This window comes from Dama dama, chromosome 19 (genome assembly GCF_033118175.1).
Source record: "Dama dama isolate Ldn47 chromosome 19, ASM3311817v1, whole genome shotgun sequence".
NCBI lineage: Eukaryota > Metazoa > Chordata > Mammalia > Artiodactyla > Cervidae > Dama > Dama dama.
In genome coordinates, this window is record NC_083699.1 from 59,712,888 (window position 1) to 59,729,522 (window position 16,635).

General features: G+C 38.9%; 1 protein-coding gene across 5 annotated transcripts in view; it reads left to right on the plus strand.

Annotated features, from left to right (window-relative positions):
* Positions 1-16,635, plus strand: part of CCDC191 (coiled-coil domain containing 191) — a 92,105-nt gene that overhangs the window by 27,296 nt on the left and 48,174 nt on the right. For all 5 annotated transcript variants that reach the window (XM_061167168.1, XM_061167169.1, XM_061167171.1 and 2 more), the window contains one exon: positions 9,687-9,877. In XM_061167168.1, coding sequence (XP_061023151.1) covers positions 9,687-9,877 — 191 coding nt within the window. The remainder of the gene's footprint in view (positions 1-9,686; positions 9,878-16,635) is intronic.

Genomic DNA, 16,635 nt, shown 5'->3' on the forward strand with positions numbered 1-16,635 from the left:
TAGCCTGGCTCTGAAGGAGTGTAAAGCTGCCCTTGGGTAATGAAACTTGGATACTCAGCAGCCTAAATATGAGCACAGTATAAAAAGGGGTAAAATGCCTACCTGGCTAGCAGCGAGCAGAGAGATAGCAGGAAGCTCTTGTCAGCACCCTCCAAATGGTTCACTAGCACAAACTCAACAGCAAGCTAAGTAATTTGCAGGAAGACTTCAAAGAATCTGTTTCTCAGGGTTGCTCTAGTTCAGGCTCTTTTAACCCCTATATTCTTTGTGCTTTGACTCTGGCTTCTATTTGTTTCCCCAGACAATTTCTTAACATCACATTTGGGCCACATTATTTAGTAGAAGACTCTGAGAGAAACAGAGCAGGCTGTCTTACCAATACACAAACTCAGGTGTAGCACTGTTCATACACCCCTTTCCCACCCGTTTTAGTGTCAGGTCTTTTTATGTTATCAAAACACTTATTTTTATATAGAAACTTTCTACTTCTACCCTACCCTACTTTCTCTTTGATCTGGCAGTGAAATCTCTTGGGGAGATTCAGCAATCCACATGTCATTGCTAATTAGCAGAAACAAGGGATTAACTATGAAATTCTTACACTGTTTAGCAAGTGCCCTTCTTAATTCTCACCCTCTTCTGAAATGCATTTTATGTTTTCTTCAGATAAGCAAATCTATGATCCTTCCTGCATATAAAAGTTGAAGAAAACAAAGAAGGATGGGGTAACACTCACTAAATCTTAAATCTAGGGGGAAGGGTTTTGGTTTGTTTATTTAAGTATCTCTGTTAGAGGATAAGATAATAATGACCTAAAGGAGGCATCATCAATGTTATGGTTGTGACATGAGTTCACTTCAGTTCAATCACTTACTCATGTCTGACTCTTTGTGACCCCATGGACTGCAGCATGCCAGGCTTCCCTGTCCATCATCAATTCCTGGAGCTTACTCATACTCATGTCCATTGAGTCAGTGATGCCATCCAACCATCTCATCCTCTGTTGTCCCCTTCTTCTCCTGCCCTCAATCTTTCCCAGCATCAGGGTCTTTTCCAATGAGTCAGCTCTTTGCATCAGGTGGTCAAAGTATTGCAGTTTCAGCTTCAACATCAGTCCTTCCAATGAACACCCAGGACTGATCTCCTTTAGGATAGACTGGTTGGATCTCCTTGCAGCCCAAGGGACTCTCAAGAGTCTGCTCCAATACCACAGTTCAAAAGCGTCAATTCTTCAGAGGTCAGCTTTCTTTATAGTCCAACTCTCACATCCATACATGACTACTGGAAAAACCATAGCTTTGACTAGATGGACCTCTGTTGGCAAAGTAATGTCTCTGCTTTTTAATATGCTGTCTAAGTTGGTCATAACTTTCCTTCCAAGGAGTAAGCGTCTTTTAATTTCATGGCTGCAGTCACCATCCGCAGTGATTTTGGAGCCCCAAAAGATAAAAGACTGTCACAGTTTCCCTATCTATTTGCCATGAAGTGATGGGGCGAGATGCCATGATCTTTGTTTTCTGAATGTTGAGTTTTAAGCCAACTTTTTCACTCTCCTCTTTCATTTTCATCAAGAGGCTCTTTAGTTCTTCTTCACTTTCTGCCATAAGGGTGGTGTCATCTGCATATCTGAGGTTATTGATATTTCTCACGGCAATCTTGATTCCAGCTTGTGCTTCATCCAGTCCAGCATTTCTCATGATGTAGTCTGCACATAAGTTAAATAAGCAGGGAGACAAGATACAGCCTGACGTACTCCTTTCCCAATTTGGAACCAGTCTGTTGTTCCATGTCCATTTCTAACTGTTGCTTCCTGACCTGCATACAGATTTCTCAAGAGGCAGGTCAGGTGGTCTGGTATTCCCATCTCTTTAAGAATTTTCCACAGTTTGTTGTGATCCACATAGTCAAAGGCTTTGGCATAGTCAACAAAGCAGAAGTAGATGTTTTTCTGGAACTCTCTTGCTTTTTCAGTGATCCAGTGGATGTTGGCAATGTGATCTCTGGTTCCTCTGCTTTTTCTAAATCCAACTTGAACATCTGGAAGTTCACGGTTCATGTACTGTTGAAGCCTGGCTTGGAGAATTTTAAGCATACTAGCATGTGATACGAGTGCAATTGTGCAGTAGTTTGAGCATTCTTTGGCATTGCCTTTCTTTGGGATTGGAATGAAAACTGACCTTTTTCAGTCCTGTGGCCACTGCTGAGTTTCCCAAATTTGCTGGCATATTGAGTGCAGCACTTTCACAGCATCATCTTTTAGGATTTGAAATAGCTCAACTGGAATTCTATCACCTCCACTAGCTTTGTTCCTAGTGATGCTTCCTAGGGCCCACTTGACTTCGCATTCCAGGATGTCTATCTCTAGGTGGGTGATCTGGCTCTAGGTGGTGTGATAATCATGCCATCCTGATTATCTGGGTCATGAAGATCTTTTTTGTATAGTTCTTCTGTGTATTCTTGCCACCTCTTCTTAATATCTTCTGCTTCTGTTAGGTCCATACCATTTCTGTCCTTTATTGTGCCCCTCTTTGCATGAAATGTAAATTTCATGGTATGTCTTAATTTTCTTGAAGAAATCTCTAGTCTTTCCCATTTAATGTTTTCCTCTATTTCTTTGCATTGATCACTGAGGAATGCTCTCTTATCTCTCCTTGCTATTCTTTGGAATTCTCCATTCAAACGGGCATATCTTTCCTTTTCTCTCTTGCCTTTTGCTTCTCCTTTCACAACTATTTGTAAGGCCTCCTCAGACAACCACTTAGCCTTTTTGCATTTCTTTTTCTTGGGGATGGTCTTGATAACTGCCTCCTGTACAATGTAGGTAAGAACCTCATTTATACATCATGATTCCTTCCCAGAGATCTTAGTTTTGCAGGACTGCCTACATAACACTGAAACACAACCATTTCTGAGCTGAAACATAGCAATTGCTGTTCTCCTCTCGATAATGTTGTCTTATGTTTGGAGAAGGAAATGAAAGAAAAGCCTCTTTACATATAAAACTGCAATGTAAGAGAAGTGTTGGGCACACACATGAAGAATATTGGATTTCATGTAACTTTCCTCTCATTACCAAGGATAGCATGTGGTGTGCATTTTAGGACAACTTTGAAGCGTTATGTATTACTTTATATAGCCACTCAGTGGAAAATTTCTAAATAAAATTTTGTTGGTATTGGTAAAGAGGTTATGTGTTTAGTTGTTACTGTACTCTTCCTACTCTCACCTCTCACAGAAGGGACAGGGAGACAGAGCCAATTTACCAAATTTACCAATTTTGGTAAAATTTACAAATTTTACCAATTTACCAAAACATTGCAATGGTGTTTTGCTTTTCAAAATGCCATTTTGATCCAAGAGGTTCCAATTCAGAAGTATGTGTGTTTTGTTTTGTTTTTTTAATCTTTTAAAAAGTGCTGATTAGATTCTGCTTTTAAAAAAGTTAAGAAAAGAGTCTTTGGCATAAATGAAGCCCATTCTCTAAATTATACAGAGTAGAATATCTTTTTCCCCTGAACACTAGACATTTCAGGAGAATATTTATAAGTATCTTAAGAGCCATATGGGTGAGGACAAATGACATCACATCAGTGTCTTTCTGTCAGACAACACTAGAGGTGGACCCAGCATTTGTCTAATATATTCTAGGTAAACTGTACTTTTGGTTATATTTGCCAGAGGTGGGGGGGTAGGGGGAGACAGTGGTGCTAGGGTGGGGAGAATGGGCAGGGAGTAGAGATTGGTAGAAGAGGGAAGAAGGTCTAGAAGGGGATGAAAGAGAAGATGATGGGGAGTAGTAGTTTGGCCTTCTCTAAAGACATGAGGTTATGAAAATTGGTCCAGACTTTGTTGGGAAAGGAACCCTATCCTAGTGAAGAGTCAGGTTATGGACTATACTATGTCATTCTTTAAAGATCCCAGAGTGTTTTATTGGTTAAAAATGTAATATGATGCGACTAAGCAATTGCTTTCTGAAATTCTACTGAGTTAGATAATTGCAGCAGTATTATTGATCGAAACTTCTTAGAAGAATTAAGAAGAATTTACAAAATGTCCTTGTGTTAGTAATACATATTGATGCATTTGTGGGTGAAATGATACAATGTCTGATGTCTGGAATTTATTTTTAAATACTCCAGGAAAGAAAAGTGAGTGGAGGAGAAATGAAACAAGATTAGCATAATTTTTGAGGCTGACTGAGGAGGTTTATTCTTGTATTCTACTTTTGGATATGTTTGTCAAATTTCTGTAATAAAGTGGGTTTTTTTCTTTTTTTGAAGTTTAAAAGTGAAGGGGAAAAAAATTAAATGCAGAACTAAAATGACATCACAGCTTTCAGTCCATAACAAAAGTACCTTTTGTCTGTAGCCAGTGTGAGCATTTCACATAGCACTGGTTGTCAAAGTTTAGGCTTTTCCATGAAACCCAACAGCAAATCCAGGTCTTAGCACTGAGTGCTGAAAACTGATCTTTTCATTGATGTATTTATGTAGTTATAGGCGTGTATGTGTTCAGGGGTTGGGGGTGGGGCACAATGATTTTCTCAAATCAGAAGTAAGATGGGATATAGGGGACAGTTTTTCAGTGCTGTATCAAGATTCAACAACACGTTAAAAGGATCATATACCTTTTAATGATCAAATGGGGTTTATCCCAGGGATTCAATGTTTCTTCAATATATGCAAATCAGTCAATGTGATACACCATATGAATAAATTGAAAGATCCTCCTCTCCACCTTTCAGGCACTTTTTAGTGTCTGTGGGGTCCTCTGCCTCAAGATAGTGGTCTTCCAAAAGGAAAAGAGACATGGAGGATTGCTTTCTTGTGTAGTATTAGGATGTCTGTTTCTTTGGGCCTGGCAGCAGCCAGGAGTCAGCTGAGCCCTTTGTTTCTAACCTTCGGGCCTTGGCTGGCTGCCCTAGACCACTAGTTGCACCACAGTTAGTTCCATTCGGCAAAAATAAATTGTAAACGTGTTGACATTTTTGTCCTCTTTACAATTCATTGTTTATTTTTCCATGACTGAGAATTTTGATGCAATTATCACTGAGCTTTCTGACAAAAGGGAAATAGCAGAGGAATTCTGATGAGTTACCCACTTCATTAATCAGAACAAGCATCTCTAGTGACAGGGTTAGAATTACAATGAAGATTAGATAGCAAATTGCTGTTCCACCTAACGTCAATCATTCCCAGTGACAGTAGTGTGATTACACTTCAGGGAAGAGCTTTTCTTGCCAGCAAAAGGAGGGCAACTCCAGTGCAGGTAATAAATTTAGCAGAGTGAGCTGTCATTTCTTCTCTTGAGTGGAATCCGTAATGACCAAATGATATTTTGTGGAAGATTTTGAAAGAAGAAAAGCATTTCACTTAAAAACTTCCTAAGTTTCACTTTGTAGTTGTTGTTCAGTTGCTCAGTCATGTCCACCTCTTTGCAACCCCATGGACTGCAGCATGCCAGGTTTCCCTGTCCTTCACTATCTCCCAGAGTGTGCTCAAACTCATGTCCATTGAGTAAGTGATGCCATCCAACCATCTCATCCTCTATTGCCCACTTCTCCTCCTGCCCTGAGTCTTTTCCAGGATCAGGGTCTTTTCCAGTGAGTCAGCTTTTGGCATCATATGGCCAAAGTATTGGAGCTTCTTCTTCAGCACTAGCCCTTCCAATGAATATTCAGGGTTGACCTCCTTTAGGGGTGTCTGGCTTGATTTCCTTGCTGATCACGGGACTCTCAAGAGTCTTCTCCAACACCACAGTTCAAAAGCATCAGTTCTTTGGCACTCAGCCTTCTTTATGGTCCAATTCTCACATCCATACATGACTACTGGAAAAACCATAGCTTTGACTAGACAGACCTTTGTGGCGTTATTATTTCTTTGCTTTTTAATACACTGTCTAGATTTGCTTTTCTTCCAGGGAGCAAGTATCTGTTAATTTCATGGCTTCAGTCACTGTCCACAGTGATTTTTGTGCCCAAGAAAATAAAATCTGCCATTGTTTCCACTTTTTCCCCATATATTTGCCATGAAGCAATGGGACCAGATACCATGATCTTAGTTTTTTGAATGTTGAGTTTTAAGCCAGCTTTTTCACTCTCTTTTACCCTCATCAAGAGATTCTTTAGTTCTTCTTCACTTTCTGCCATTAGAGTGGTATTACCTGCATATCTGAAGTTGTTGATATTTCTTCCAGCAATCTTGATTCCTGCTTGTGATTCATCCAGCCCGGCATTTCGCATGATGTACTCTGCATATAAGTTAAATAAGCAGGGTGACAATATACAGCCTTGATGTACTCCTTTCCCAGTTTTGAACTCACTTTGTAGTATTTTATTTTAAACATTGGGCTTCCCTGGTAGCTCAGTCGGTAAAGAATCTGCCTGCAGTGCAGGTAGATATGTACTTAGGAGCAGTTCTTCCCACGGTGATTTTCAGCATTTTATTTACCTGTAACAAGTCTTAATTATCACCACAACTGTGAAAAAGAGATGTTAGAAGTTAGTAAAAGAGCGAATGACTATTTGAGAATCTATTAGAAATAAAATCATGGTGCAGAAATAAATGAGCTAGGTAAGAAACAGAGGGAGGTAAGACTAGTTGTCTGCCTTGTTCAAACATGGTTCTCATGCTTAAGCAGAATGTGTTCCTCTTCTAACTAACTTTGATTTTAAGTAATAGTTCTTATTTCAAAGAGCAAAGGGATAGAGCCCTTCTGTAGTTCCAGAGTAGAGAACAGTAAAGGAGAAGCAGGCCTGAGCACTGTGGGGACTCTGCTTGGGGGAACATAATAGGAAGGGTAAATAGATGGTGACTGTCAGCTGTGTCACTTCTTGTCTGTTCTCAGTAAGAACAGAGTGCTAGCATCTTGTCCCAGAGCAGACAGAACCAAGAATTTTTTCCTCTCTCAAATATTTTCCTCCAAGCACATTGATGGGACTCCTGTTTGTCTAAATAATGGTAACTGTGAATCAATAATAACTAAGTGACTTTTGATTCATACTTTTTTTTTTTAATTTAAATGGGATTGCTGGATTGCTCTTTTGAGTAGGCAGGGATAAAAACCAATGGTAAGGTGATTTCAAGAAAGCAGTTACTGTATGAGTATGTCACTTTGCTACTATTAACTTCTATGTAGTGAAACTGAATTATAGACCTTCAAAACTGATCATTTTGCTCTCAAAGTCTAAACTTAAGTATTTTTAAAGAAATATTAATATATTGACTGTGGTGTTTACAAACTCAAATTTTCCCCCTCTTAAATTCACATGTTTCCAGCAGTGCTTTTCTGCTGAGCTAAGTGATGTATCAAATTCTTTCTCTTTCAGTATAAAAAAAGCAAATAATTTGTTCTTCCTCTTTAAGAGAATTTTTGCCTGGTATATTAGGGTAATCAGGATGCCTGAATGTTTTCATTTTAGCCTTGGGTATACACAAACTCTTCACATTGTGAATTTAGCCATTATCCCTTTTCAATTTGAAGTTTGGCTTGGTAAGGTAAATCATAATATCTGCAGTCTATTTTGTAATGATGGTCTATGAGTTAATAAAATAGTACATGTGAAATGCTTTGAATTTTATAGAGAGAAAGAATGTGGAAATCCAAGGACATTCTTAATAGTGCTATTATCATCAAGGTGGATTATGTTTGTACTATTTCATCGTTAGAAGTATTCCAAGAGTCAAAATTAGTGATAGTTACCTATATATAGAATATTTCATCAAGTCTGTTAAGAAGAATCTCTTAAATGAATCTGGCAAAAAGATATATTTTCTTTAGACTACAATGCACAAGTTAACACTATTTTTTTCATGCTGTATTTTTTGGGATAGATAAGCAAACAATAATAAAAAAGCCATACCCCCTCAACAGGCAGCTATGCATCTTTTCCTTGTTATGACTAAAACTGTATCTTATGTTCAGAGAATTTCCCTTCATTTATTCTGTCCTTCCTCCCTTTTCTCTTTCTTTCTCCATCCTTCCCGCTTTTCTTTCCATGGGATCTGAGGTGAAAGTCTAGAAAATCTGTCCTCCTTTGACATAATGGAGAAGGAACAAGGACTTTTTAAAGACTTTCGTGGTTTCTTCTAATGGAAAATTATAAAAAAGAAGATTTTGTAGTTTGTCTAAATGAGAATGTAATTGGTTTCTTTTGTGGAAGACATTTCAGGCCAAATGAGCTATTCTAGGAATTCCAGCCTATGCTTGCCTATGTTATTGGTCGTTAAGTTATATACCCTCTCTCCTTATAACCTTACAAATGCAGAGATTATATCTTAAAAAAACTTGTTCAGAATCCCAAAATTCAAACATGGTTGGTGCTTACTAAATGTTGAAACAGTGAAGGATAAGTATTTTTAAAGAGAAAGAGGCAATAAATGGGGCCAACCCTGGTATGGCCACCAAGTTCTCAACGCTGGTCGCTAGGCATCTCTTGGACCTCCCAGAGTCACTTTCTATGCAGTTACTTTCTATGTAGTGCCCCCCACATGTGGTACGGGGGCTTCCCTGAGGGCTCAGACAGTAAAGAATTCACCTCCAATGCAGGAGACCTGGATTTGATCCTTGAGTTGGGAAGATCCTCTGGAGAAGGGCATGGCTACCCACTCCAGTATTCTTACCTGGAGAACTCCATGAACAGAGGAGCCTGGCGGGCTACAGTCCATGGCATCACAGAGTCACACCTGACTGAGCAACTGAGCATGCACATGTGGTGTACTCTCAGGTCTGCCAGGTCCTCCTCTGGAGGCTCACAGTCTTGTGAAGACTGGTATCAGGTGACTATAATATTGTATGAGGACTGCTTTGACTGAAGAAAGCATAGGTTGCCCTGGCAACCCAGGGGAAGAGTACTTAGATGTGGGGAGAGTGATTGGTAATAGGAGGGCTTCCTGAGAGAGGTGACCCCTGAAGTCATCAGGCAAAGAGAGGGCATAAAAGGACAGAAAAATTAATATAAGTGGGAAAGTCCAAAAACAGTGTGGTTGGTATAAGGCCAAGAACTAAAAGTAATTTGATGAAGTGGGAGCATAAAATGTGAAAATAGAAGATGTAGGTCTTAGCCTGGGACCATAAGTACTCCTCTGGGGACATCCTTAGGGTCAGTAGACCTTGTCTGATTTGTTGTCAGATACATGTAGTGGAAGATTGCAAGCAGCCCGGGTATCTAGTTTCTCTTGGAGTACTCACCAAAAGCCCGACATGGTCAGTGGTAGCTCAGCTGAAGCCATTTTTAGCTGTCTTGTTCTGAGGCACCAGAAACTGCATTCCATGCTATGGGATCTCCTGTGTTCATTTGTGTAGGACATCAGTGGTGTTCCCGGTTGGCATTTAAGCCCCAAGACAGTCTGGCACAGGAGATCTGTTGGAAGCAGACCTTTCAAGTCTCCCAAATAGGCCTCTTAACTTAGATCTTAGTTGTGACAGCTACTCCAGCTCTACGTAGGACTGGTGCCTTACAACGAGAGTTAAATATTTTAGTAATAGCTTAAGTCATGAGGCTGATAGTGCCTTAGCTGCAAGACTTGAATGTTTCTCATCATTATTGGCATAAAGCAATTGTCTGTTCCCCTTCCATCAAGTTCCTAGATTTGTTAGAAAAAGTGTGAGGGGGAAATCTGAGGAGAGGCTTCCCATCAGTAGATATTAGAAACCCTAGCACTGATTTTCCAATGTTTCCATTGCAGTGTCAAAAACGGTATTTCTCTGCCTGGCACAAGCTGATTCTTGATCATAGGATTAAGCTGGGGAAAGCTGGGACCCTGTCCGACTGGAAGTTGCAACTGAAGGTCCTGCGGGCCTGGAGAGACTACACGAGATCCCAGAAGTTGGGGCGGGAGACTCAAGCCATAGAAAATTACCTTAGAGAAGAAAACAGGTACTATTATTTGTATTAATACCATGAATTATATGCCATGAAAATGTATATGCAGGACATATATTTATGTTTCTATGTTTATGTAAGACATCTTTTCTCCTGAAGAACCCAAATATAAGCCCTAAAAATGCTGTTCACTGTAATCATCTCATTTACATTTAAAATATATCACTGTTTTTCTCTGTTACATCCCAAACTGGGAAATTTTAACTGAACATTATAAGCAAAAAAATTTGGATTAAAATATACAAATGTACATGCTTTTCTTTTTTTAAAGGAAGCTAGTATTATGCTTTTTCCCTTGTCCTTTGACATAGTAGCATTGTATCCTGGACCATCTTACAATTTAGGAGACAGATTTTAGCTTATGTGCTAGTAATTTTCATTGATAGAAATCACTGTCCTCACATAGAATGTTAATTACGGACATAGGGAACGAATATCCACTTGGGAGGGCAAACATGCAAGAATGATTTCTCCCACTTCCCCACACCTTATTTAGAGGTTTTTGACACCTTTATATCAGTTCCCTCTTAGACTTGTGAATGACACCAAATTTGTCCTCAAAGAAAACTTTCTTTTGCTCTATCAACTTTAAATATATTTTCTTCTTTTGATTTCCAAGCTCAACTTTGCATTCTTAAACCAAAATCATAGATGTGGCAGGAACCATTTGTTTATTGGTGAGGAAAGCTGGAGGGACCCGTTCATGGTCTTAGGTTTAATCACTTCTCAATCAGTGATTCTGTTGCTCATTCTGGGTGGAAAATTGGATGAATGGTATGTGAAAGCATCGTCATGTATTGATAGAAGGGAGTATCATTGCTGGAGTTGTACATCCCCGTGACAGCATCAGGCCTTGGGGTGGGTACGTAGGAGCCTGACACATGACCCCTTGTCCTCTAAGAACTCAGTTTTGTGGGGAAGATGAAATCTAGAAATAATACAGGTGTGGACTAGCATTATATACTTTGTAATGTATCTCCTTTGGCTGTTGAGAACCTACTAGAGGGAAGTAATTGAAGAGGCTCCTACAGAATATCAGGAAGGGCTTTATCAAGAAGATGGGTCTTAAGTTGGATTCTGCATGCAGTTAGTAGGATGTTCCTAGGTAGAAGTAGGGAGTGAGATGATGGCATGAAATGTGGCTGGAAATCATCAAGCATGTGGTTGTCAAGTTCATCAACCTGTGAAAGGCCTTAAATGGTAAGTCAAGGAGTTTAGGCATTCTTTGGTAAATAAAGGTGAATTCCTGAAGGTTTTTAAGCAGGATGGTGACTTAGACAATTTTCCTTTCCTACAGTATGCTGAGGGAATATCTTCAGTATGGGGGAGGAGCATTTTACAATTTACTTCTAAATGTTGAGGACCCAGTGATTGACCAAAGAATTGGGTGGATTTGTTGGATGAAAAAGGAAAGGAAATTAGAGGTGTTGCAAAGGGGAAACATCCTGAGGGAGGGCATAACAGGAGTGGAAACTAAGATGTTAAAGTTCAGAGTGGTCTATGAAATTTACATGCCAGAAGAAGAAACCTCTAGAAGACAAATCTGAAGAACTTGAGATTCCATTCCAATTAAGCTATTTAAATATAAATGCACTAAATGGGGATTTCATAATAGCATTATGTGCCAATTTTTTTAAAGATCTTCTTAGAACTTCTTGTCTCATATCTGTGAATTATTTTCAAGTGTCTATTTTTAAATGCTCAGAACGGATACTACATTTTTTTTAAACTGTCAGAGTTAGAAAATATTTAACTTATATATTATTTTTTTACTATAAACTTTTAGAGCAAGAAACTCTTAGAGTAGGAAGATGCCTCAAGGAGTATCTGATCCAGACCCTCATTTTACAGATTGCAAAAGTAAGGCACAGAAAGGATGAACAACTCTGTCAAGGTCATAAAGCTTCAAGTAGCCCACCCAAGACTAGAGCCTGGTCCTTTTGATGCCGAGTCAGGTGCTTTTTCCTATACTATGCTGCTTCTACCTAAAGAAAATCTAGGTGATGGCTCCCTCAGACAGTCATGTTTTTCAGGTATATTGCCGTTGACTCTAGATGGTTGTAGATGTGAAACAAGAGCAGTAATTAACAAATAACAAGTCAATCTAGAAACACAGAAAAGGAGCCACACTGTCCTTCATGTTGCTTTCCTACAAATCCCTGGCTCTCTGCATGTTGTTCTTCATTCTAGAGATGGTTTTGGGAAATTTTGGGGTGATTTTGTGCAAAGAAGGTTGGGATATTAGAGGTGAAGAAAAAAGCTCAAAGGTAGCTACTACAAGCAGAAACCAAGAAGTGTCAGTGGGACTCAGGGTGTCAGGAGAGCCAGGATCCCCTTTGCCATGCTCATCAGAGTCTCCCAGTTTCTCTGTGAACACTAAACACATGATTGATGAATAATAGGTGAGTCAGTGGATGAATGAAGAACTTGGTTGCTTCCTCTTTTGTAATTTAACTCCATACATTTTCAAGCATTTTTTTCCTAAATAGTGAGATCAAAGGATAGAGTGCATTTATTGTACATGGGTTACTCATTATAGAAATTAAACTCTTACCAGATTGACAGGACATCGTTGGTTCTTCATCCCTTTCACCTGGACATGAAAATCATATGTTGTGTCTGTTTCTCAGATGTCAACTGTGTCCTTAGGCTCCAGCTCTTGAATCCACATTTTCTTTTGCCACTTGGGCTTTCCTCTTACTGGCCTGTCCCCCTTGTGGGGCCCAGCATTTGGGGCTTCTTTCTCTGCCTTCTTTCCTTTCTGTTCTTCCCACTTTCTCTCTGGAGCAACAACAAATCCGTCTCTTCTCATTCCTGATTTAGCCACCTTCTTTTCTTACTGAGCCTGTGCTCAGAGTCTCACTCATCCATGTATTTCTCCTGAAAGATACACCTTTTTCTAAAGGTTTATTTTCTAAATTTTCTTAGAAATTCCCTAATAGGAATTTTTGTCTATCTTTTTTCTTTTAAAAGTAGTTTTGGTGTATATAGAATGTCAGTACAATATTTTAATACAGTTGGAACATTGACAGATATTCCCAAACTCTTAACTAGGGATTTAGTCACTCAGCATTGTGTGCCACCATTTCGTTGTATTACCTAAGTTAGACCCTTGGCCGTGATGGTATTGGACTTAATTTCTTTAGCATATTCCCTTTTGAAAGTTGGCTCCAGATCTTCCATTCCTCCTCTCCACCATATTCCTTCCGTTTACAGCTAGCCCAGACACACGGAAGAAGCAGGGCTTGTTTTCAGCATCCTCTCCCCACCCTTCCTGAGCCTACTTTCCTGACTCCTCAGTTCTTTCCTGGGAAGCATCTCTGTCCTTCCCTTACTAACCTCCACAGTATCCTCAACCCTGCCTTCTCTTGAACAAGTGCTTTGGGCCTTTCCTGGACCAGGCTTTCATCTCTTCCCTGTGTCCCTCTAGCCCTTCATACTCTGTCTCTGTACTCCTCAATTTGATGTTATCCCTCCTAGGAAACTGACACTTTAATAGGCAGTGTCTGGAAACAGTGCCCAAAATGATTGAGGGGTACAGTGGCAGGCCCTTTGTCATCCTTCAAACCATGACATTTATTCATTCACTCATTCATTTGTTCTGTCTGATAGCATGTATTCATCAACTTGTTCAGCTTTACTGATGCTTACTGTATACTAGACTTTTTCTTAAGTAGAGGAACTAAAAAGAGCATTGAACATTCTTGCCTTTTAGGAGTTTTCAATCTAAGTGGGGAAGTTAAAAATTTACCCATATGCTAAAAATAATTGCAACAGAAGGCACAATAAGATAAAAAAAAACTTAGGAGTGACGTAGACTTGGCTATCATCCATTATAATCCCCCAAGCAGTTTTTTAAAAATAAGAACTCTTGGGTCCCATCTTTTGAGAGAGACAGATCATGACTAAGTAGAAGAGAGCATTTTTCAGTTTAGGGGAAAACTGGTAAGCCAGTACATGCTCAGCTTGTGTGAGAACAGGCTGGGGTGAACCCGCCAGGCTAGCTAGGGGTGGGGAGGCAGAACTGACAAGAGACTGTCAGGTACTCCCCATTTCTGACACTCCTGATTTCAGCGTGCTATAGGGCAGTCTGGAGAAGGAAATGGCAACCCACTCCAGTATTCTTGCCTGGAGAATCCCAGGGATGGGGGAGCCTGGTGGGCTGCCGTCTATGGGGTTGCACAGAGACACGACTGAAGCAACTTAGCAGCAGCAGCAGGCAATCATTTATGAAGCATCTCTGTTAATCATGGCCCACTGCCCTTCCCTTCATGTTCATCTCAGTATCCATTTGAGAGACTAGAAATTGTGTGGCATCCGAAGCTGGTAAAGTTCCTAGTATGTCTGCCAGAGAGGCAGGAGGACCAGCCAGACTTGCCCTAGCTGGCTCACTTTAAATCTCTTTAAAGCAGAACTGTGTTATCTTCCATGTTTTCCCTGGAGGGGGCTACCTGATGCATTTCGGAATGCATTAGCTTATGTATTCCTGTTCCTGCTGAACCCGCTCATCCCAAATGTAGCTGTTTGCATCATTGCTATTTTTGTGTTCTGCATCAGATTTCAGCACTCTTTATCGGATCACTAGCATATGGTTATTTATTTATCATCTCTTACTTCCTTTTAAAAAATTCAAGACACTCACTTTTTAGATATCTAATAGTCTTGTCCTTAGATAGTGCTGTTACCTTACACATGCGTTTGTTCTATATTTCCAGGTTCTTTTTAAAATTTAATTACATCTTTAAAAACAGACTCCTGTGCAATGGGCAGTATAGGGCTTGTTGTTGTTAGAGTGATACCACTTTTGAAGAGGAATTTGAGACACTTTCAGTTGCTTGCCCAGGGTTCCCTATCTAGTTAGTGTTCTTCTGACTACTGTGTTTTAGATCAACAGCTACGTAGCATTTGAGGTGTTGATTCTGAGCAGCCTGGTTCATATTTAAATTTCTATTTGGACCTATTACATTTTATATACTTAGTTCTTTAGAGACAGCCTTTCTTTGCATTTCTTATATAATTATAATGATCAATTTATATACTCTTGTCAGAAATTCCCTGATTTCACCTTGGAAACATATTGGGACAGGATCCATAAAGGACTTCTTCATTTTATGTGTATTTGGGAACTGTGGAACCATTTCTTTGGGTTAGCATGCCCAAGTAAATCACATCTGGCTGATCTTTTAAGAAATTTAAGTGATTTTTCAGTTTCAGAAATATTTATGCCTTTAGTATCATCATTTTAAAAGTATAAAAATGGACTTGTCTGCAGAAATGTCACTCTGCTGAAGGGAACCACAAGGGAGCAAGAGCAGAAGCAGCCTTGTCTCTGAACCCCTAGCTTCTGTGTTCCTACCATTCCTACAAACCCAAGTACATCCTCAAATCCCTGCATTATCACTATAGGGAAAACTCTAAACACTGTAATAAACATGGATTTTTCAACCCACTTTTTTTTTTTTAACTCTTTAGTCTTTTGTTATATTTCCAGAAGTATTTTTCTCTTTGCCTTTTCATACTATCCAAATAACCCCTCTCCTTGACAGTCAAGAGTCCAGTGCAGCTTTTAGCTGTTTATGCTATAAAAACATGAAATTAACATATCAGGTAAACTTTACACTTCTCCTTCATGCCCAGATTGATGTAAATCAAATTTTACATTAATTAGACAGAGCACGTACATCTTCTAGCCTGTGGAAATTTATGATTTCCACTCACTTGAGTAAAATGCCATAGGGTGTTTTGTTTGTTTTATTATTTAGACATTGAAATTTTTTGAGCTTTGTTCTTACCTGCATTGCTACCCAATTTATTAGTCTTATTTTTTTTTTAATTTTTATTTCAAGGTCATTCAGTCTCAGAGCCTTTCTTTTTTTCTATCAAAGTAAAATGTTATATATAAATGTTTATTACCATATTGTATTTTTACTATAAAAACCATCAGTCAATCACCAAGTATTTTTTATCTATCATTGCATTAGAAAGAAACAATTATATATAATGAAATATGCTATTGGCAGAATTGCTGTTAGCATTTATACTAAATTCTATTATTTCAATCAACATTACTCTCACTAATTGGGTATTTCACCCAACTCCTCTGACATATGTTAAATTCTGTGACTCTCGAGTAGTCTTTCAAACTAAGGGTTTTAACTCATTAATGGTTCCTAAAATCCGCTTCTAGACAAGTTATGTTTTTTAAAAAATAGAATAGATTAGAAAAGAAACATTAGAGTATCTCTGGTAGTAAGGGTAAATATCCTTTGAGGAAACTCTTGTTTCAATTATATATACTTTGTTTCATACACACATAAGCTTATATTGAAGTCATAGTGTAACACATTTTTCTTAATGTAGGTGTCAATCACAGAAGATTTAAAAGTCACTTTAAGCATTTAAGAACTGTAGAAATGTTCTTCTGATTCATTGGCTTAAAACATTAAGACTTTTTTTATATGACCCCAAAAAGTCCACGAGGAGGGTTAAGTGTTATATATGTTTAACAGAAGTGGATATGCAAATAGTGTTGTAGAGAACTTATTCAAGTCACCTTTACAAGGTAAAATTAAGTAGGTATGTAAACAATATTAGATTTTAAATCTCAAAATGGACTGTGGTTGTGACATAAGTTCCAAGCTCTATAGCTCCCTTCTTCGGAGACAATAATCATCCACTTATAGACTGATCTCAGAGACCTCTATGCTTGAATTGTCACCTGACTATCACCAAAATGTCTCCAAATTGAGAGC